The sequence below is a fragment of the Haliotis cracherodii genome, unplaced genomic scaffold (genome assembly GCF_022045235.1).
Source record: "Haliotis cracherodii isolate W230 unplaced genomic scaffold, xgHalCrac1.p SCAF_3, whole genome shotgun sequence".
NCBI lineage: Eukaryota > Metazoa > Mollusca > Gastropoda > Lepetellida > Haliotidae > Haliotis > Haliotis cracherodii.
In genome coordinates, this window is record NW_027266286.1 from 14,435,944 (window position 1) to 14,454,171 (window position 18,228).

At 40.9% G+C, this 18,228-nt stretch overlaps 1 protein-coding gene and 1 pseudogene across 1 annotated transcript in view; one reads left to right on the forward strand and one right to left on the reverse strand.

Annotated features, from left to right (window-relative positions):
- LOC139474968 (phthioceranic/hydroxyphthioceranic acid synthase-like) overlaps positions 1–11,070 on the reverse strand; it is a 30,062-nt gene extending 18,992 nt beyond the window's left edge. Inside the window, exons 1-2 of the mRNA XM_071258171.1 lie at positions 10,850–11,070; positions 10,507–10,667 (exon numbers count right to left, since the gene is read on the reverse strand). Coding sequence (XP_071114272.1) covers positions 10,507–10,667; positions 10,850–11,070 — 382 coding nt within the window. The remainder of the gene's footprint in view (positions 1–10,506; positions 10,668–10,849) is intronic.
- LOC139473978 (uncharacterized) lies at positions 4,212–6,073 on the forward strand (annotated as a pseudogene).
- Positions 11,071–18,228: the final 7,158 nt, after the last annotated feature.

An 18,228-nucleotide genomic window follows, 5' to 3' on the forward strand; every position in this document is an offset into this window, starting at 1 on the left:
AACATCATTATCACATTTTAAACATATGATTAAACCAACCATTACAGCTCCACCTCCATACTTCTCAATCGGCAACCGAAGAGCTAATATTTTACATACACGCCTAAGGCATTCTTGCAGTTACTTAAATGCAGACCTCTTTAAAGTAAATTTATCTTATACTTTGTCCTGCTCGTGTGGAAGCCCATGTGAAAAAAACATACACTTTTTTCTTGAATGTCCCAATTACACTATTCCCAGAAATATCATGTTCGCTAACATTATAAAAGCTGGAACTACATGTACAATACAAAATATTCTCTACGGTGATGTATCCCTAGCTGAAAGTCACAATAACCTCATCTTCAACAGCGTTCAAAAATATATACTGTCGATTAATAGATTCGAGTAACCCTTTATCATAAATATAGAATATCGCTCTGCGACCATTTTAATTAATTACGCCATTAGTGTATAAACTGCATGCATGTATATGAATACATGGGTATCTCTACCTCCTTCTGTAAACATAATGTTTACGGGTATATATATCCTTGTGTATGTGTGTAAATATGTGTATGTGTATGTATATAAATGTATGCATGCGTATTCAAGGGTATATGTGTATGGATGTACATGTAGTGTGTGTATGTATGCATATATGTACATGTATATAAGTGTATGTATGATTGTGTAATTATTTATGTAGTCTTGCATGTATTTTGGATTAATGTGTATATACAAGTAAATTGTGTCTATAGGCAATTCTTATGCATGTCTATGTTATTCTTGCAAACATTATGTTTATGTTCTTATGTAAATACATTTCTCTTTGTTACTATAAATGTAATATGTGCATATGTATATGAGTATGTGTATGTATGTATGAGTATGTATGATTGTGTGTATATATGATTATGTGTATATGTATGTATTTCTGTATACGTATGTATATGTATGTGTGTATGTATTTGTGTATATATATGTATAATCAATGTCTGTACATATAGAGTAGGGAAAGGGACACCTAAGTTGGATAACTTATGTCCAATCCCGTTGACCATATATGTCAATAAAATATGTTTAAAACAAATAAAACAAATGAAGCTGTTATCGACAGTTTGGTTTCAATCATCCACCATATCGAAGTTGGCGAGAGCGGAAAATTTCCGATTGTTCGTCTCGAACGAAATACAGTGACTCGCGTCCTTTCACATGCCACGTCACAGAGGTTACAGGTGCCCGAGTGAAACAAAATAAAGTTCGATGTTGTCATATCAAATCCAATGCAAATAATTATACAATATATGATTTAATCTTTACTCCATGTTTTGATTGTCGAGTCAGCGCGAAGAACACAAGTGAAATATATAAAGACGTACGCTCGCCTCCCGCCGAGAACATGAATATTCATAGGTATAAAAATAGCCCCGTGTTGCAGACGACAACATTGCGATCAAGCTGTCCAAACAAGCATGTCTGCAGTAGGACAAGGAGATGATGATGATGATGATGATGATGATGATGATGATGATGATTTGGGGAAGTCGGACATATATCAGTTGATTCTCTCGATTCCGACTCCGAGTCTGATTCCCATGAAGAAATAAGCGGTAAGTAGCATTAATTAATTTTCAGTAAATTGAGTAACAGGGCTACTGTCAGTGTCAAAACAATGGCGGGAATACGAATCTGTTGTGTTTTTGCAACTTTCGTAATTGTAGGCTACACGTGACAGTTGGTAGCATACTGTACAAATGTTACCTTACCGGGCTGAAGCTATGGCCAATTGTTTAATGAAAATTTACCATCATTGGAATCAAGCAGTATTGGAACTTAACACTAACCCACTAGCCTGGGACTGTTAACTGTTAACTTGTGACTACTCAAGGAAGCCCTTGATTTTTCATTAAGAATAATCTTTATACAGTAGTAATGAAGAATAAGTCTTTCAACCTGTACCCAACTAAAAAGGTCACAGGTTATGTATATCAATTACAAGCATAATATTAGTCTTGATGAAAATAAAGTTGCCACGTTATTAATGATATTGTGTTATAAAATATGCACCATATCTAGTCTGAAATAGTTCTTCAATAAACTTAATAGATATGTTTAAAAAAATATGTATAAATTAAGATCGATAATAAAAGTAAAATACATGATTAGAGAAATGAACCTCCATGAAGCAATTTGCAAATCCTGTGTCCCCAAGGGGGGTAATATAAAACATAAACCATTATCTCCCCTTGATCAATAATAAAACATGAGTCAGCAGTGACATCACTGCTTTGTCACCTCCACGGACGGGCGTTCTTTGTATCCCTTCAGGAAATTAAAGCTTATTGTTTCTATATTTTGCGTGTTTCTACACTCATCGTATGCTGCTACATTGTTACCTGTTTATGTGCTGTTACCTTTAGGGCCTTCCCATTCGTAATTTGTAACGTTTATCGCTCGTTTGTGGCTCTAGTCACAGTAATTTACGGACGCAATGTTGTCCTCACCATTTTTGCCATTTACCACTTTGCCACGTAATTTCGTGTTCTGCGTGTTGAATGTTTTGTTTGGCTTGGGTAATATGTATTTTTTTATGGCGTGCTTAAAGCTTTGCCTTTTCGCTACGTTGTGGCGTAATTGTTTGCTCTCATAAACTTCAATAAAATACATTCAAAGTTTTTGAGTTACATTATGCTTCCCGTACTTTGTGGTTTTGCCATAGGGTTATGTTTTTGTTTAAATTCCAGATTTTCTGCCTCGCTGCACTTGTAAGATGCAGCGGGAACAAATCTGGTCGGGGCCGCCCCTTCTGCTGTGATTGTATGACGCCCTGTACTTTCACAACACAGTGCCATTGTTGCAGTCCTTCGTCGCTGTTTTCCTTCAACTCAATACGAGTATCCAGGTCACGCCTCACTAAACATGCTCGTCGACCCTGACGCTGATATGGCTTACAACTCGGAGACTGCGGTCTTTCTACACCACCCTTTATCGTCCCTCCTGGTGACGCCCGTAAAGGGACCGGTCTTCCGTCTCCTCCGCCATCTACGTTGATACGCAGGCGCTCCCGAGAAGCAACACCACCGGCGCTCCCGAGAAGCAACACCACCGGCGCCTGAGTATCTCAGCCGAGCTTCCCGGCGCCCCTGCCACCTGAGTCAAGCTTCCCGGCGCTCCCAACACCACCGGCGCTCCCGAGAAGCAACACCTGAGTATCTCAGCCGAGCTTCCCGGCGCCCCTGCCACCTGAGTCAAGCTTCCCGACGCTCCCAACACCACCGGCGCTCCCGAGAAGCAACACCACCGGCGCCTGAGTATCTCAGCCGAGCTTCCCGACGCCCCCAGCGTCCCCGGCGCCCGCGGCGCCTGAGTCAGCCTTCCCGGCGCTTCAAGCTTTCCAGAGGATCTCAACCGATTCCCGGCGACTGAGTATCTCAACCGATTTTCTACTTCGGCATAAGCGGCGCCATTCGCAATTGCCTCTCCGGCGCCACTGCCATCTCCTTCTATTAATGACATCTCACAGATCGTCACCCCGAGAGGCAAGGTGAATCCACGCCTTTCAATTGTCGCCGCTCCTGCCGCTGCTCTCCCGTACGTCGTCGGGATCGTTACTATCGTTCAACTTCCTGGGAGGAATCTTTTCAAGCAGTAGACATTTGGTCTGGTTCAACTTGCCGACTGGTTGTCTGGACGAGGTTTTGTTTTGCGACGTTCTCCTTAACCCCGTCCTCCAAAGCGCCATCCTTTAGGGGAGATGACCTGCAGGGTTTCCATCGAAACACAGCTTCCTGTGGACAGCGTCTGTATCAGAACTGGCGGATCTTCACTGCTCAGACTCATGAAGATTGTTTGACCCCTTCGTCGTCAGAGGCTACCGGGTACCCACTTCTCGGGATCGTGGTTGACTGGTCTCGCATATCACGGTGTATCATATCGTTCTGCACTGGCCCCGCCATCCGACGACGACATCCGCTGTCTTCTTCGTCGACATCACCGGCACCAACGCTCCTCTGCCCTGCCTTAGCGCTGGCGTTCCTCAAAGAGGCTCTTCCTCGGCGCTCCCCGGGTTTTCCACGGCGCCCCCGGTGCTCCCGCGTTTTTTTCGCAAAACTCGGGTACACCACTTGTTTGTCTACCACACAGTTCACTGAGGATTGTCTGTGTTTGGAGAGTGCACCTCATTTCCGGCTCCAATGCGGCTTTCTCGGCTACTGCGCAGAGTGATTTACATGTCACTTGTCAAGTACTCCGACTCTAAACAACTCCGACCGGAATTAGGTCAACTGACCAATGGCGAGCAGTGTAATGTAATTCTACAGATTGGTTTGCATCTTTACATGTATGCATGGTGCAACCACTCGACCAGACGCCTGTCGCAGTCCACCCATGTACAGATGATGGAAACGATAGACCTCCGCTGCAAACACGGCCGTCGCGAGGCACCACGTTTCATCTCCTCCTCGCTATAAGAACAATAGCGCCTATACGACGTTCAAGGGATGGAAAAGATCGCCTTCCTTCGTACGGTTTGATCTTTCAGACAACGACACCTTTATATCTTCAGCCTTGGCTACCAGATACAGCGTCGATTTCGTCCTACGACCGTTCCATCGACCCCTGATCTCTACATGCCTGGTATCGTGTTGTCGTCCTTCATCGCCACCTCGATATAAGAACAGGAGCGCTTATACGACGCTCAGGGGATGGAAACGGTCACATTACTTTGAGCAGTAAGGTGCGATCTACCCGAACCACAGTTTTACAGATTTCCTCATTCTCTTATGGACATATCAGTGGCTAGTGTTCTAGGATTGCCCAGTCCAGCCCACGTTGTGACCGACTGTGATCCGGAGATCAACACCATCGGCACAGCAACAGCCTCGAAATAAAAGCGCTTATCCTGGACGTCACTTGCTGGCAGAGAATTCTCGGTCACGCCCTGTTGATCATGCCCATGGGCAACATCACCATGGTGTGGTGTTTGAGGAACCAGGGTACTCTCCACTCTCCATCCCTGCTAAACCAGACCTTCCGCTTCCTCGACTTGGTGGTCAGCCTGAACCTGTACTTTCTCGTCTTGCACTCACCAGTTTGAGAGCATGTTCTGGCACAGGCTCTGTCCAGGCCGGACTAGGTGGCTCCCAACGAGTGGAAGCTCCACCCAGTGGTCTTCGCCAGACTATGTCAAACGACAAACATCTATCTGTTCGCCACCTCTCAGCTGTCGCCTTACATTTTACCGGTGCCGGATCCAGCCGCTGTGGCATTCGACGCCTTCAGTTTTCCCTAGGAAGGATTACACGCGTACGCTTTTCCGCCTCCGGTTCTCCCTCCCACGGTTCTTCAAAGATCCAGACCACTTGGCACCTGACACTGATTTTGGTCGCGCCTTGGTGGTCGGCCAAAAGTTGGTTTGTCGACCTCCGAAACATCGCCAGAGACAACCCCCTGGAACTTTCGGTGTGGTCCAACCTTCTGCTCCACCCACACAGTCGCTTGCCACACCCGCACGGTTTCGTCTGCACGCCAAGCACATCTGCAGAAAGCCCCATGAGCCAAGGGCTATTCGTCTAGAGCAGCCAAGGTTATTGCTTCAGCCCACCGTCCATCTACACATGATGATAAATGATGCTCGTTCCAGGCATTCTGTTCAGACAAACACAGGGATCCGATGACAGCGTCACCGCAGTTCCTGGCTGAGTTCCTTCTGTACTTGCACAGCACCCGTTGGTTGAAAGGCTCTACCATCTCCACTTACCTGGTCGCCATCAATTCCATTCTTGCCATCCCGAATGATCGGAGAATGACGAGAATTCCCAAACTACAGGCCTTGCTGCGTTCGTTCCGTCTTGAAACCAAACAAGCCAAGTTCAGACCGCCTGCGTGGGATAGGAATGTGGTCTTAAACGCTCTTCGGACGGCTCCCTTCGAACCACTCCACTCGTCTCCCTTCTACAACCTAAGGAAGAAGACGGTGTTTCTACTGGTTTGGGCTACTGCCGCTCGGGTCAGTGAGCTCCGCGCCCTCGACGTCTCCCGTGTCCGGTTCAAACGCGCCGTTCATCATGGGCCGTGCTGGGATTCATCGTAAAGAATCAACTCCCAGGGCAGCCTGATAGATAATTCATTATCCCCTCTCCCCCCCCCCCCCCCCCTCGTGGATGAGGAGGAGCGTTTATTATGCACGGTAAGGGCACTGAAGGTTTCCTACGACGATCTAAAGCCTGCCGCAAGTCTAGGAAACGCCTTTTTCTGCCGGTTTCCCCTTCGGAGGTCAGCCGGAATACTTTTTCCCTGTGACTCCTCTTTGCACTCTCACCTAAGGCTATCAACCTACACAAGGTCAGGGCTATCGCATTTACCATGGATCTTCACAGTATAACTATTCGGGCTTTTCCTTTTTGCATTGACTCTTGTTTCCTGAAGACAGGAATGGTCGTAGATGTTCCGGTCATCACTTGTGTGCGGTGCGGATTCATCGGACCTTGACGAGGGTTTATTACAGATCACATCTGAAGGTATGCCCACCGGACATGCCGTCTGATAAAGATGCAATACGACGTAATGCAGGATAAGTTAAAAAATTAGTAAAATCTAAATATTGTTTTTTTTTTACTTTTCCTGCATTACGAAGTCTAAGTGCCCTCCCTTCGCTGCCTCCCCATGAAGTTTCAGATGTTATGTTTGAAGCAGTTATGTGTTTTGATGTGACGTCATGACTTGCGACTGTGCGAGGGGTGCTGCCTTCTACCGGTTGGAGCAACTTTTCTTCAGCAGCTGGAGCTCACACAGTTCGCCTCTCTGTCAAAAGATAGCAGTAAATGCAAAACGGAGTAATGCAGGATAAGTATACCATTGTAAAAAATATTTAGATTTTACTAAAATTAATACTAACTTAATCACCAAGTAATCTTCAAAATTATCAGGTCCCTGCTCTTCAGCAGGAATCTGTTCAGTCCCTCTGCTTCTCAGCGGATGGGAAACTTTTGGCTTAATGTATGTCAGCAGAAACGTAGTATTTTGCTGCCTGCAACATAGTTGCCCATTGCTGCTGCTGCTACTGCTTGCTGCTTGCTGGTAACTCACGTTGCCAAATATAACTCAGTATAATAATAGCTTAGGGCAGCCAACAAGTCCTGCCACACCTATGACCTTAAACCCAACATACGTCTTTGTCATTTCTCTTGCTTTGCCATCTTTGACAAGGCAGGTTACTTTGCACAGGGTATTTCAATAATCTGAAATGTCCGGGGGTTTTTTCGGGCGGGTAACATGTGCCTTCCTTTTTTCCATATTAGTCAAACATTACCTTTTTTCAAATTCGTCAAACATTACCAAGTTACAAAGTTTGATTTGCATGAAAAATGTACGTCGAAATTATGTTAACCTGTTACTTCGGATAACGGTAATACCAACAGGCAACCACGTCGCCATGGAAATCAATCGTCAAAATGTTCCCGACAGATACATTGATTTCAGAGTTTAATTTCGAATAATTTTTTAATTTAACGTTTACACGATATACGGCTTTTCTATTGGACGAGAGGTCGGTCACATGACCGCGAAGTTGACGTTCATAAGTGTATGAACGACACAATTTGACGTTCATACGTTTTTTCACGAGACCGTGTTCTTGAAATGACGTAAACACTGACGGACTACTTCCACATTCCTGGGGAAACCCCTGGGAATTCCCTAGCACGAAAACATACATAGGCGTTCTTTCTGATCATTTAGAACCTTTATTCTTGGTCTCATCGTTTCAGTATACATTGAGAAATGTCAGAGAGCGTGACTGCATGATTGTTCACGAATATCCTCGCTGCGGCCTATCCTAATAAACAAACGATGAAATGCACATCTAAACTATAGTTGTATCGACTCGATCCGTGCCTAGGCTGACAATGACCGTCTCCAGCAATCTATGAATTTACCTTGGTGTCTGTTTGACGCATCTTTACTCACCTTTCAATGATCGGCCAGTTGATCAATGATGACGTACACATGTAACCGCCACACGTTCATTAACAACTTCGGAAATCCTCCCGTTACGTTTATCGTGTCGGCCATTTTGACGTCTTGTACTTGGTGTAAATATATTACGACGCGCTGTCATTGTGACTGACTTACTCAGGTAGTTCTTTACAGACCTTTCTCATCTAATGAGGATATGATTTGAACACATGTGCTGCGTAAGATGTTTCTGAAGAGCAAATTGTGCCTCCATACGCCCATGTCACCTCTCTTTTTGAGGAACTATATTACTCCGCGATATAGCTGGTTGTTGTATGGCTGTCAGTGTAAACTTGAAGTCACACGTACTGAATAAAATTGTGTTTAGATCTCGGCCTACATCCTTTGAGGTAAGAAATTGTGATAAAGTGAAGGTCAATTCTTAATTATACTTTGAACATTTCATGACAAAAATCCCATATAAATCTAACTGATAAATAAATGTTAGCTCATACAGGTCCTGTATTGGGTTTGTGTTCAGTATTCCAAGTCTTGAACACTGCTTGATGGTCATGCAGTGGTTGGTGATGTAAACAGGGCCGGGAAAATGGAAAACGGGAATATTTGACCAGATCGCAACGTTGGAATCTTCAAATGATGAATGAATGCGTATTTCATCAACACATTACGACAGATTTCAGACCATCGCTAGAACAGTAAGCTATGCTTACAGAATGAAGTTACTATTTCGGTTGCTGTCAAAGATATAGTAAATAGAAAATCTCAAACGTGCATATTTTATTGTTCTGTGGGTGTTTAATCGTTATTAGTTATAAATGAAAATAACCAACGTTATTTAGGATTCATAAAGATACGAGACTAACTCGTTCATTCGTCTGTATGCAAATATCGTCGACGTGCAAATGGACATGTCCGCCATCGCCCGGAAGGAGTATTTTCAGTGAACTGATTGACATGAGCCGTGAGGAATACTTTTCGGTGCCAGATAAGTAAAAATATGCCATGCATAAGGGCATGTTCTTTGCAGATTACCTGATGTGATTTTTTTACTAAAAAAGGAATAATGGCCGAAAAAAATAATGATTTATTGCAATGAAGAAAACACAAAACGGTGTATAACTTTTGTTTTGAAATGCGGTTTCGTTCTCTTCTTTCTAAAAGTTCGTAATTTTAAATTTCATAGTTAAAGTTATACATTACAATTGATATGAGCATGTAGGTAATAAACCACAGATTTTAGGGATAAGATTTCATTCCTTTATTATAAATAGTTTTGTCATTAATATGCATTTTCCGACATAATACGAAAATGATAACGTTATTATTTCACTAATTTACGGTCAAAATGGCGTCACACATATTTGACGATTTCGCTGACTATTGTCCATGGAGATGTTTCATTTACACCACGGTAATCGGGAAACAAACAAGCTTTCGCATTAACTTTTTGGTTTTTACATTATTGGAGATTTACAACCTGACGAGACGCACTAGGTATCCAGTGGGTATGTCAACAAAATAGCCGCCATGGACATTTTGTAAAAGATCGCATATTCAATAAGTTTGCCGAGCTATAAACTACTGATAATCACGTTAATGCTCTACAATATTTACATAGACAGTTAGGGAATAGTTGAACTTTTATAGTATAAAATTTGAAAAAAAGTGGGTTTTACCGTGGTTAAGTACTCGTCACAGCGATAGTACATAGACTTTTCTCAGGTGGCAGCCAGAGGCCCAATCTTCTGAGCGAAAATACTAAGTATATTATATGCAAATCAATGCAGAACTTAATATTCAGTTATACTGAAATTTTAGAAATGCCATTGACCATCATTAGGTTTTGGAGCCTATCTGGTAGGAACAGATGTCAATGTGTATAGTTTCGAGCATGAAGGGTTTTCGGTTGTGTATAAGGTGTCGATATACTGTTAAATGATGGGCAGTTTAAGACCTTGTAACGATGTGAACAGCGCCACCATTGGAAAGCTGTGTCGATCACATGGAATGTAATAACCTGTATATGACTAGTCACACGAATAGTAAATCTTGTATATCAGTCCCAATTAAGTGAGTGAGTGAGTATGGTTTTATGCCGCTTTTCTATCCCAGTCCCAATTAAGGGAAGGGTACAACCGATGTTGATCGTTTGGGGTGTTAATAAACCATATACAACCGTGTAAACCTAGCTTACATTTTTGTTTCTCATTGGCATGCTACCATTCTGAAGCATCCCAATAACAGATGTTTAAACACACCTGGGGGCACGGGTGGCCCAGTCGTCTAAGGCGCCGCGATTCGCTGTGCAGAGTTGCGTCCCTTGGGCACGCCAGAAACCTATGATTGTGGGTTCGAATCCCGGTTCGTCCCGATTATGTTTCTAGGTTTGTCAGCACCATACCCGTGCTCGTGGGTTTCACTGAAGTGGTAAACGTCTGAGACCTGCATCACTTCAGGCTTTCCTCCCACATTAAGCTGACACGCCGTGATATAACTGGAATAATGTTAAAAGCGGCGTTAAACCCAACTCACTCACTCACTTAAACACACCTATGAACACTCCCACTTTCTGTCCCGCTATTTGTTGTCTGGTGATGCCAGCGTCCTCTAGCGCCATGTACGTGCACTCCAACACCTGGCGCTGCTGGGGGTCCATCTGGGCAGCCTCGGTTTCGTTGATCTTAAATAGCTTGTTGTCGAAGTGATCGAAACTGCAAAATAAACACGAAGGGTAATTTCTCACAAAGCTTAATTATAGTCAACTGAATTGGATCATAAGCATAATCACACAACCGTAGTTTGTAACAAGCTTCGTCCTCATGATTACAACTTATAAGAAAACAATAGTGAATATGTTATTCATGGATATACGACTATTGTTGATTTTTATTACTTTTCTATGAGCCCTGCTTTCTTTGCGTAGCTCTTCCCGGCAGCATTGACGTCAGAGTCAAAGAAGGCGTCCATGTTCCATCTCTCAGGGGGAATATCCACCACGTGGTTCTCTCCCTTTGCAAGGACATCCCAGAATTCCTCCAGGCAGGTGGCGCCAGGAAAACGACAACCCACGCCTATAATGGCTATTTCGTCACTCATGCTTCCTTTCGACTGCATCCTAGAAAAATGGAACCTGGGGCATTAAGACGTGTCAGTGTCATTTCTCCCGGGCAGTCAAACACTTATTTTATATTTATCAACCCATGACGAACATGCATTGCTTGAGCATAATTAATCTCAGTAAAATGTCACAATACATCGCGTGACATTAGTATGTATCGTCAAAAGTGAAGCTGTTTATTTTCACTCTTCAGCTTACTTAAGAAATAAACGACGAGTAGTCGTTGTTTACCGTACAATAAAACCCTGCAGGGAGAATAAACCATGAGGGGCGTAGCAGAGTATGAAATGGGTTTTGTCTATCCTATCTATATGGTACGGGCAATCTGGCTCTTCTGCATCCTCTGTATATTTCAAGCAAAATGGAATTTTATATTCAAGCATACCTTGCAAAAGAAAGGCGTTTTCTGAAACGAAGTTTGACAAGTTTATTGCTTGTTTATTTTACTTTTTAGTCCCCATTATATAGTGTCAATAATTGATTTATTATTTAGTAAATAAAATCAGTGAAATAAAAAAATGGATTTCTTGAAATCACAAATTTTAAATGTATTTATTGTTATTTTCCTGGTACATATCTCAACAAATAAACTATAAGTCAACACTAGTGTTGTTTCAAACGTCTGTCACGCTTTTAATTTTATGGATATATTTATTTGTGCTTGTTTGTGAATTAGTAATAATTTATTTCAAGATATTTAGCAATTTTAATAGGCTAAACCTGACATCGTGCTAAAGGAACTCTTGTAATCTATGCAGTGAAGGGGTCATTTTATGTGAACAGAGCAGGATCATTACATTAATTGATATAAGAAATTCGATTTATTGACATCTACAATTAGCCATTAAAATAATTAGATATTACAAAAGAATTATTGACATTACAAATTTCATAAGAATAAATCATAAAATAAATGATTTATATCACTAAATATAATTAACGGTATCCAAAATGCTTCTGATGATTAAAATATCTCAAGATTTTTTTTATATGACATCTTATTCGCGAATTATTTGCCTTAAGGCATTTGGAGCGTTTGCAAATATCACGAAATATATTCAGTACAAAAGAAATAGACAAAAATTCAACGCAAGAGAATAACCACTTTTAAAAGGCAAAATACCGGTGAAAATAACTGAAAATCTGATTATCTGTCGCTTCAACCCGCAACCCTTATTGTAAAAACTTTTCACATTATTCTTACTTAAAGGGTATTTTAAACATTATGGATTGTAACGATACACTTATATGCTCAGCTCAAATATACAACATCGCGTGAGAGTGACTTAAATTTCCGCACAAAGTAGAAGTGATTTATATAATATGACACAGCAAAACGACTAGTAATGAGATGACTCATTTGGATCCCCGTTGATGTCCTCCTCTCACGTTATGGATCTTTAAATTCCTATGCACGATTTGTGTTCTCGGGAAATCTAAGTGTCGAATGAGGATCTTTTTCTGTCGTGTAAAACCCTAGAGGGTCATGGTAACCTGTTTTAAAAGTCAAATTATGCACAGAGCAGCGTCTGCTAATATACCGGATATCTATTCTAAAGAGGCTGTTTCAAATTTCGGAGGGTCATTAAAGTTGTTTTGACGTTATCCTAAAATTATGTTTTATTCCGTATATAGAGTTTTACGGGACGAGATAAAATACCTCCCATGAGTAGACGCAAATACCTTACATTGCAAGTCATGCGGGACGGCTAAACATATATGTGCAGTAAACTACGGTTATAACGAACTCAAAGGGACTACTATTTTTTGTTCGTTATAACCGTAGTTCGTTATAAGTACATATAGAGCATGACTACAGCAAATAGTCGGTACTCTGTGTGTGTGTGTGTGTGTGTGTGTGTGTGTGTGCGTGCGTGCGTGCGTGCGTGAGTTCGTGTGTGTACGTATGGCTGTCTGTTTCGGGAGGGCGTGTTGAACTTGTTGAGTAACACTGTCCACAACTTGCTTGATATCATTATCAGTTAACATTTACGACATATGATCGCGGAACCTACACGTCACACACGACGACCGTGATGGATCATGTAAACATCTAGGAAATATGATCGCGGAACCTACACGTCACGCACGACGACCGTGATGGATCCTGTAAACATTTACGAAATATGATCACGGAACCTACACGTCACACACGACGACCGTGATGGATCCCGTAAGCATTTAGGAAATATGATCGCGGAACCTACACGTCACCACGACGACCGTGATGGATCCTGTAAACATTTAGGAAATATGATCGCGGAACCTACACGTCACCACGACGACCGTGATGGATCCTGTAAACATTTACGAAATATGATCGCGGAGCCTACACGTCACACACGACGACCGAGATGGATAATGTCAACATTTACGAAATATGATCGCGGAACCTACACGTCACACACAACGACCGTGATGGATCCCGTAAATATTTACGAAATATGATCGCGGAACCTACACGTCACACACGACGACCGTGATGGATCCCGTAAACATTTAGGAAATATGATCGCGGAACCTACACGTCACACACGACGACCGTGATGGATCCTGTGAAACATTTACGAAATATGATTGCGGAACCTACACGTCACACACGACGACCGTGATGGATCCTGTAAACATTTACGAAATATGATCTCGGAACCTACACGTCACCACGACGACCGTGATGGATCCTGTAAACATTTACGAAATATGATCGCGGAACCTACACGTCACACACGACGACCGTGATTGATCCTGTAAACATTTAGGAAATATGATCGCGGAACCTACACGTCACACACGACGACCGTGATGGATCCTGTAAACATTTAGGAAATATGATCGCAGAACCTACACGTCACACACGACGACCGTGATTGATCCGTTAAACATTTACGAAATATGATCGCAGAACCTACACGTCACACACGACGACCGTGATTGATCCTGTAAACATTTACGAAATATGATCGCGGAACCTACACGTCACACACGACGACCGTGATTGATCCTGTAAACATTTAGGAAATATGATTGCGGAACCTACACGTCACACACGACGACCGTGATGGATCCCGTAAACATTTACGAAATATGATCGCGGAACCTACACGTCACACACGACGACCGTGATGGATCCTGACTTAATTTGTAATGATTGCAACTGTACACTTACAGGTTTTAACAATTTTGCACCTAAAATTCCTTATCACAGAGTGTTCGCTGGAATGAATATTTTTGAAAACACGAACAATTCATAAGAAAATATATGAAAAAGGTTTTATTGAAAAATAAATGTGTTACCAGATATGCAATTGACTAATGAAATAAAGCTTATTACTGGAAACTATTATTGAGATGCATTATAACAGATGGAGACATGACAACATATATTCACCCGCGTTATATCGATGCTAGTTCAAAGAAACTTTAAGCTTATACTGATACTGACAAAGCTGAAGTTATTTAAGAATTGAACGTCAGTTTGGATGGGTTCATTGAAGTGTGAACGATTTAAAAGCGCTGGTTACACTGTGTGAAGTAGTTCCGGCAAACGTTCACTATTTCACAAAAAAATTGTTTACATCGTGTGAACTTTTTCTGTCCGTTCACAGGTGCGTGAACTCCAAAAATCAGATCACGTGACTACCCCTTCAGCCAATCAGCATTAAAGAAACAGTGTAAACTTCAAAGAATGAAATTATTTAAGAATTGAACGTCAGTTTGAATGGGTTCATTGAAGTGTGAACGATTTAAAAGCGCTGGTTACACTGTGTGAAGTAGTTCCGGCAAACGTTCACACGATCAATTTCACAAAAAATTGTTTACATCGTGTGAACTTTTTCTGTCCGTTCACAGGTGCGTGAACTCCAAATATCAGATCACGTACCTACCCCTTCAGCCAATCAGCATGAAAGAAACAGTGTAAACTTCAAAGTATGAAATTATTAATGATTATTTTGTTCTATTTGTTCTGTTGCATCCTTTACCTCCCTCTGAACAGCGTTGTGAATCTTTCCTTGCTGATATCACCGTACAAGACCAAGATATTACCATCTAGTAGTAGTCCTGATAACATTAACCAAACATTGTTAAAGCCAACAGCAGATGACAACAGCATTATGTATGATCTTCAAGAAATATCTACACTGTTCAACATTTCCATTTGACTGGAAATTAGCTCATGTTATGTCGTTGTATAAGAAAGAAGACAAATCGAGTTACAGACCAATAATCTTATTATCCATAATTTGTTCTGTGAATTATTTACCCAACATTTTCATATATTGTCAAATCTGGATTTGTTTCAGGCCACGCTACTGTCTCACAAGTACTTGAAATACATTAATACATTGTTTTATCTGTTGACAAGCACAAATTGTGTCGTATGAAAGTCTGTGATAGGGTTTGGCATACAGGCTTACTATAGAAAATTGAAAAATAGGGTTACAACGTTACATTTCTGGACGGAAACAAAAAAGTGTTTGTAAAAATTGTAACCTATCCTAATTGAGTGAGTGAGTGAGTTAATATTTAACGTCACATCGGCAATATTGCAGCCATATCGTGACGAGATAAAATTTGACTGTAATAATATATATGTAAACTGTATAAAATCCTGTCGACGAAGGACAGTAAAACAACTAGATTATCACAGATATATGTTTAAAACTAGTACATAACCATAAAATATGACAATTCATAACATTATAATAGATAACATTGGGCTATATATCACAAGCAACTAAAGTGAGGTCACCATACTGAAGACCATGGGGACTTACAGTACCTTTGCTACCTGCATGGACCCCAGCAGGATTTACACCATCCCTTTAGTCACTGGCGACCATTGACAGGGTTTAGCCGGAGATTTAAAACCAACAAATATACTACGATTAAAACACTGGCAGATATAAAATTACTTTTATTTATGTGGGCTTACATTACCTCTCAGGGGGACAATAATTTTACGCTACTTCAACCCCCTTCGAGGATATAGCCACTAACAATCTCCGTTAATTATCTTATACTACCAATTTATAAAATATATATCTTTGACATCTATCCTAATTGAAATACAAAGTCATTGAAATCAGCTTGGGTACCTTAAGGTTCAGTTATTAGGTTCATTTTTATTCCATGTATACACATATGATTTGGCTTAACAATTCAACTCGTTTATTTGTTGATGAGACGTCTGTTGGTGCATGGTCAGTTTGAATATATCTAAACATAATTGCAATGATTTTTTTTCTGAATCATCTATTATAGTCACATGTACCAACACTTTGTAAGGATTACCCATGGCGATACTGAGTATAACCAGAGACCTATAATATGGTCTCTGATATAACATACATATAATCCCATCAGTAAGAAAGCCGCCACTCATTCACAGTACACGTGGGACAGAGGCAAGTTGAAGTGTTTTAACTGTGAAACAGGAACTATGTTGACGCTCAACCTCATTAATGTAATTGCCAATGTCAATGAGTCGCCATTGTCATGCTTGTGTCACTGTTCATGGTGGTCGTACCCGATACTGACTTGTGAACTGACAGCTGACCCCACACGACTTTCAGCCTGACATAGCGTTTACAGAGGATATATGTTGACACTGTAGTGATAAATTCATATTTCATGGTCATCAATATATTGGTCTGTAGCAAAATCGTTATTTGTTTTCATTTATTTCTTATGATACTCAGTGATGCACAAGAACTGTTTTCCACAAGTATATAGCACAGGACACTATTCCAAAACGAACATCACATACACCACACTATATTCTATTCAAAACGAAAATCATATATATGATATATCATATATCATACCTCAATCTATGCACGTTTCTTATTCTTTGTGTAAAGCATAATAGCTACATTACAAAATACATAACATGTAACACAACACAAACTTAATAGTTATTTCATTGAAGTATGCTAACATTTAACAAAGAAACACCAGCTTTTCTTCAGTAAAAATGGATCTCTTTACCTTGATAATTTTTCTCTTGATGAAATTGATAATGAATTGTTCAGTTACTGATCTACCCTTCTGAGCTGGGTAAAATGTATAAAATGTTTGCACTCAAATGTTTTACATATTCAATGAAAAGGAGAGGAGAGATCATGTCAAGATGTTAATGTATTGTTTAAACTGGTGACCTGGCGGAAACATGTCCATAGTGGTATTTTTCCTTACCAGGCCCGCAGCACTATAGTGAGTGTGTTGGGTCTAATGCTGCAGTTTTCCAGTTATATTATGGCGTCCTAGCGCTATAAGATTAATGAGATTACACAAGGATTCATAAAAAAGGTATCAGTATATATAAAAAAAGACCAAAGTGAACCGAATATTTCCCCTGGTCAAAAGTCATCTTGATATGATATGAGCATATAAAAAAAACTATTTAAATACATACGCCTGATATTTTAATTTGAACACAACTTTCTGAGGCTTATGAATACTAGTATTTGAAAACTTACAAATTGATACATGTTTTACTGCCCAATGAAAACCCTTGTAAATTTTGAATTTTTAGACTCCACAATGGATGACAATCGAAAGAAAGACTTTCGAGACGCAGTAATATCAAGTATTTAATGGGGTATGTACTTTGGATTGATGCTTAGAAATTTCTGAAACTCTGGTCATAGTGTTCATGACAATGGAGCTTATACATATGATAATATACGATGTGCGAAGGTCATATGTTTCAAACGGGTAGCTTCATATGAAACAAAGTCTGAAAGTTAGTTCAGTTTTGGCGCCCTGCTGTTTCAAAGCTTTTCATGGTTTTTGCACTTTTTTTACAAAGGCTTGCCAATAATTCTTTCATATTGTAATTTCTCGAAAAAGGCGGAGATGGGCGCAAGACCGTGGATATTACTTTCCCTTTATTATGAGAAATCTCGGGACATGTTTTCAGTTCCAAATTCCATTTAGCGCTCTCATTTCTCAAATAGCTTTACGTTGCAAACACAGTATATGAAACCTCGTCATCTCAAAGTCAAAATATCCGGAGCTCGAGGCAAGCAAAACTAGGACCATAGTACCGATAAGTGAGTGATTGAGTATGGTTTTACGCCGCTTTTAGCAATATTCCAGCAATATGAAGGCGGGGGACACCAGAAGTGGGCTTCACACATTGTACCCATGTC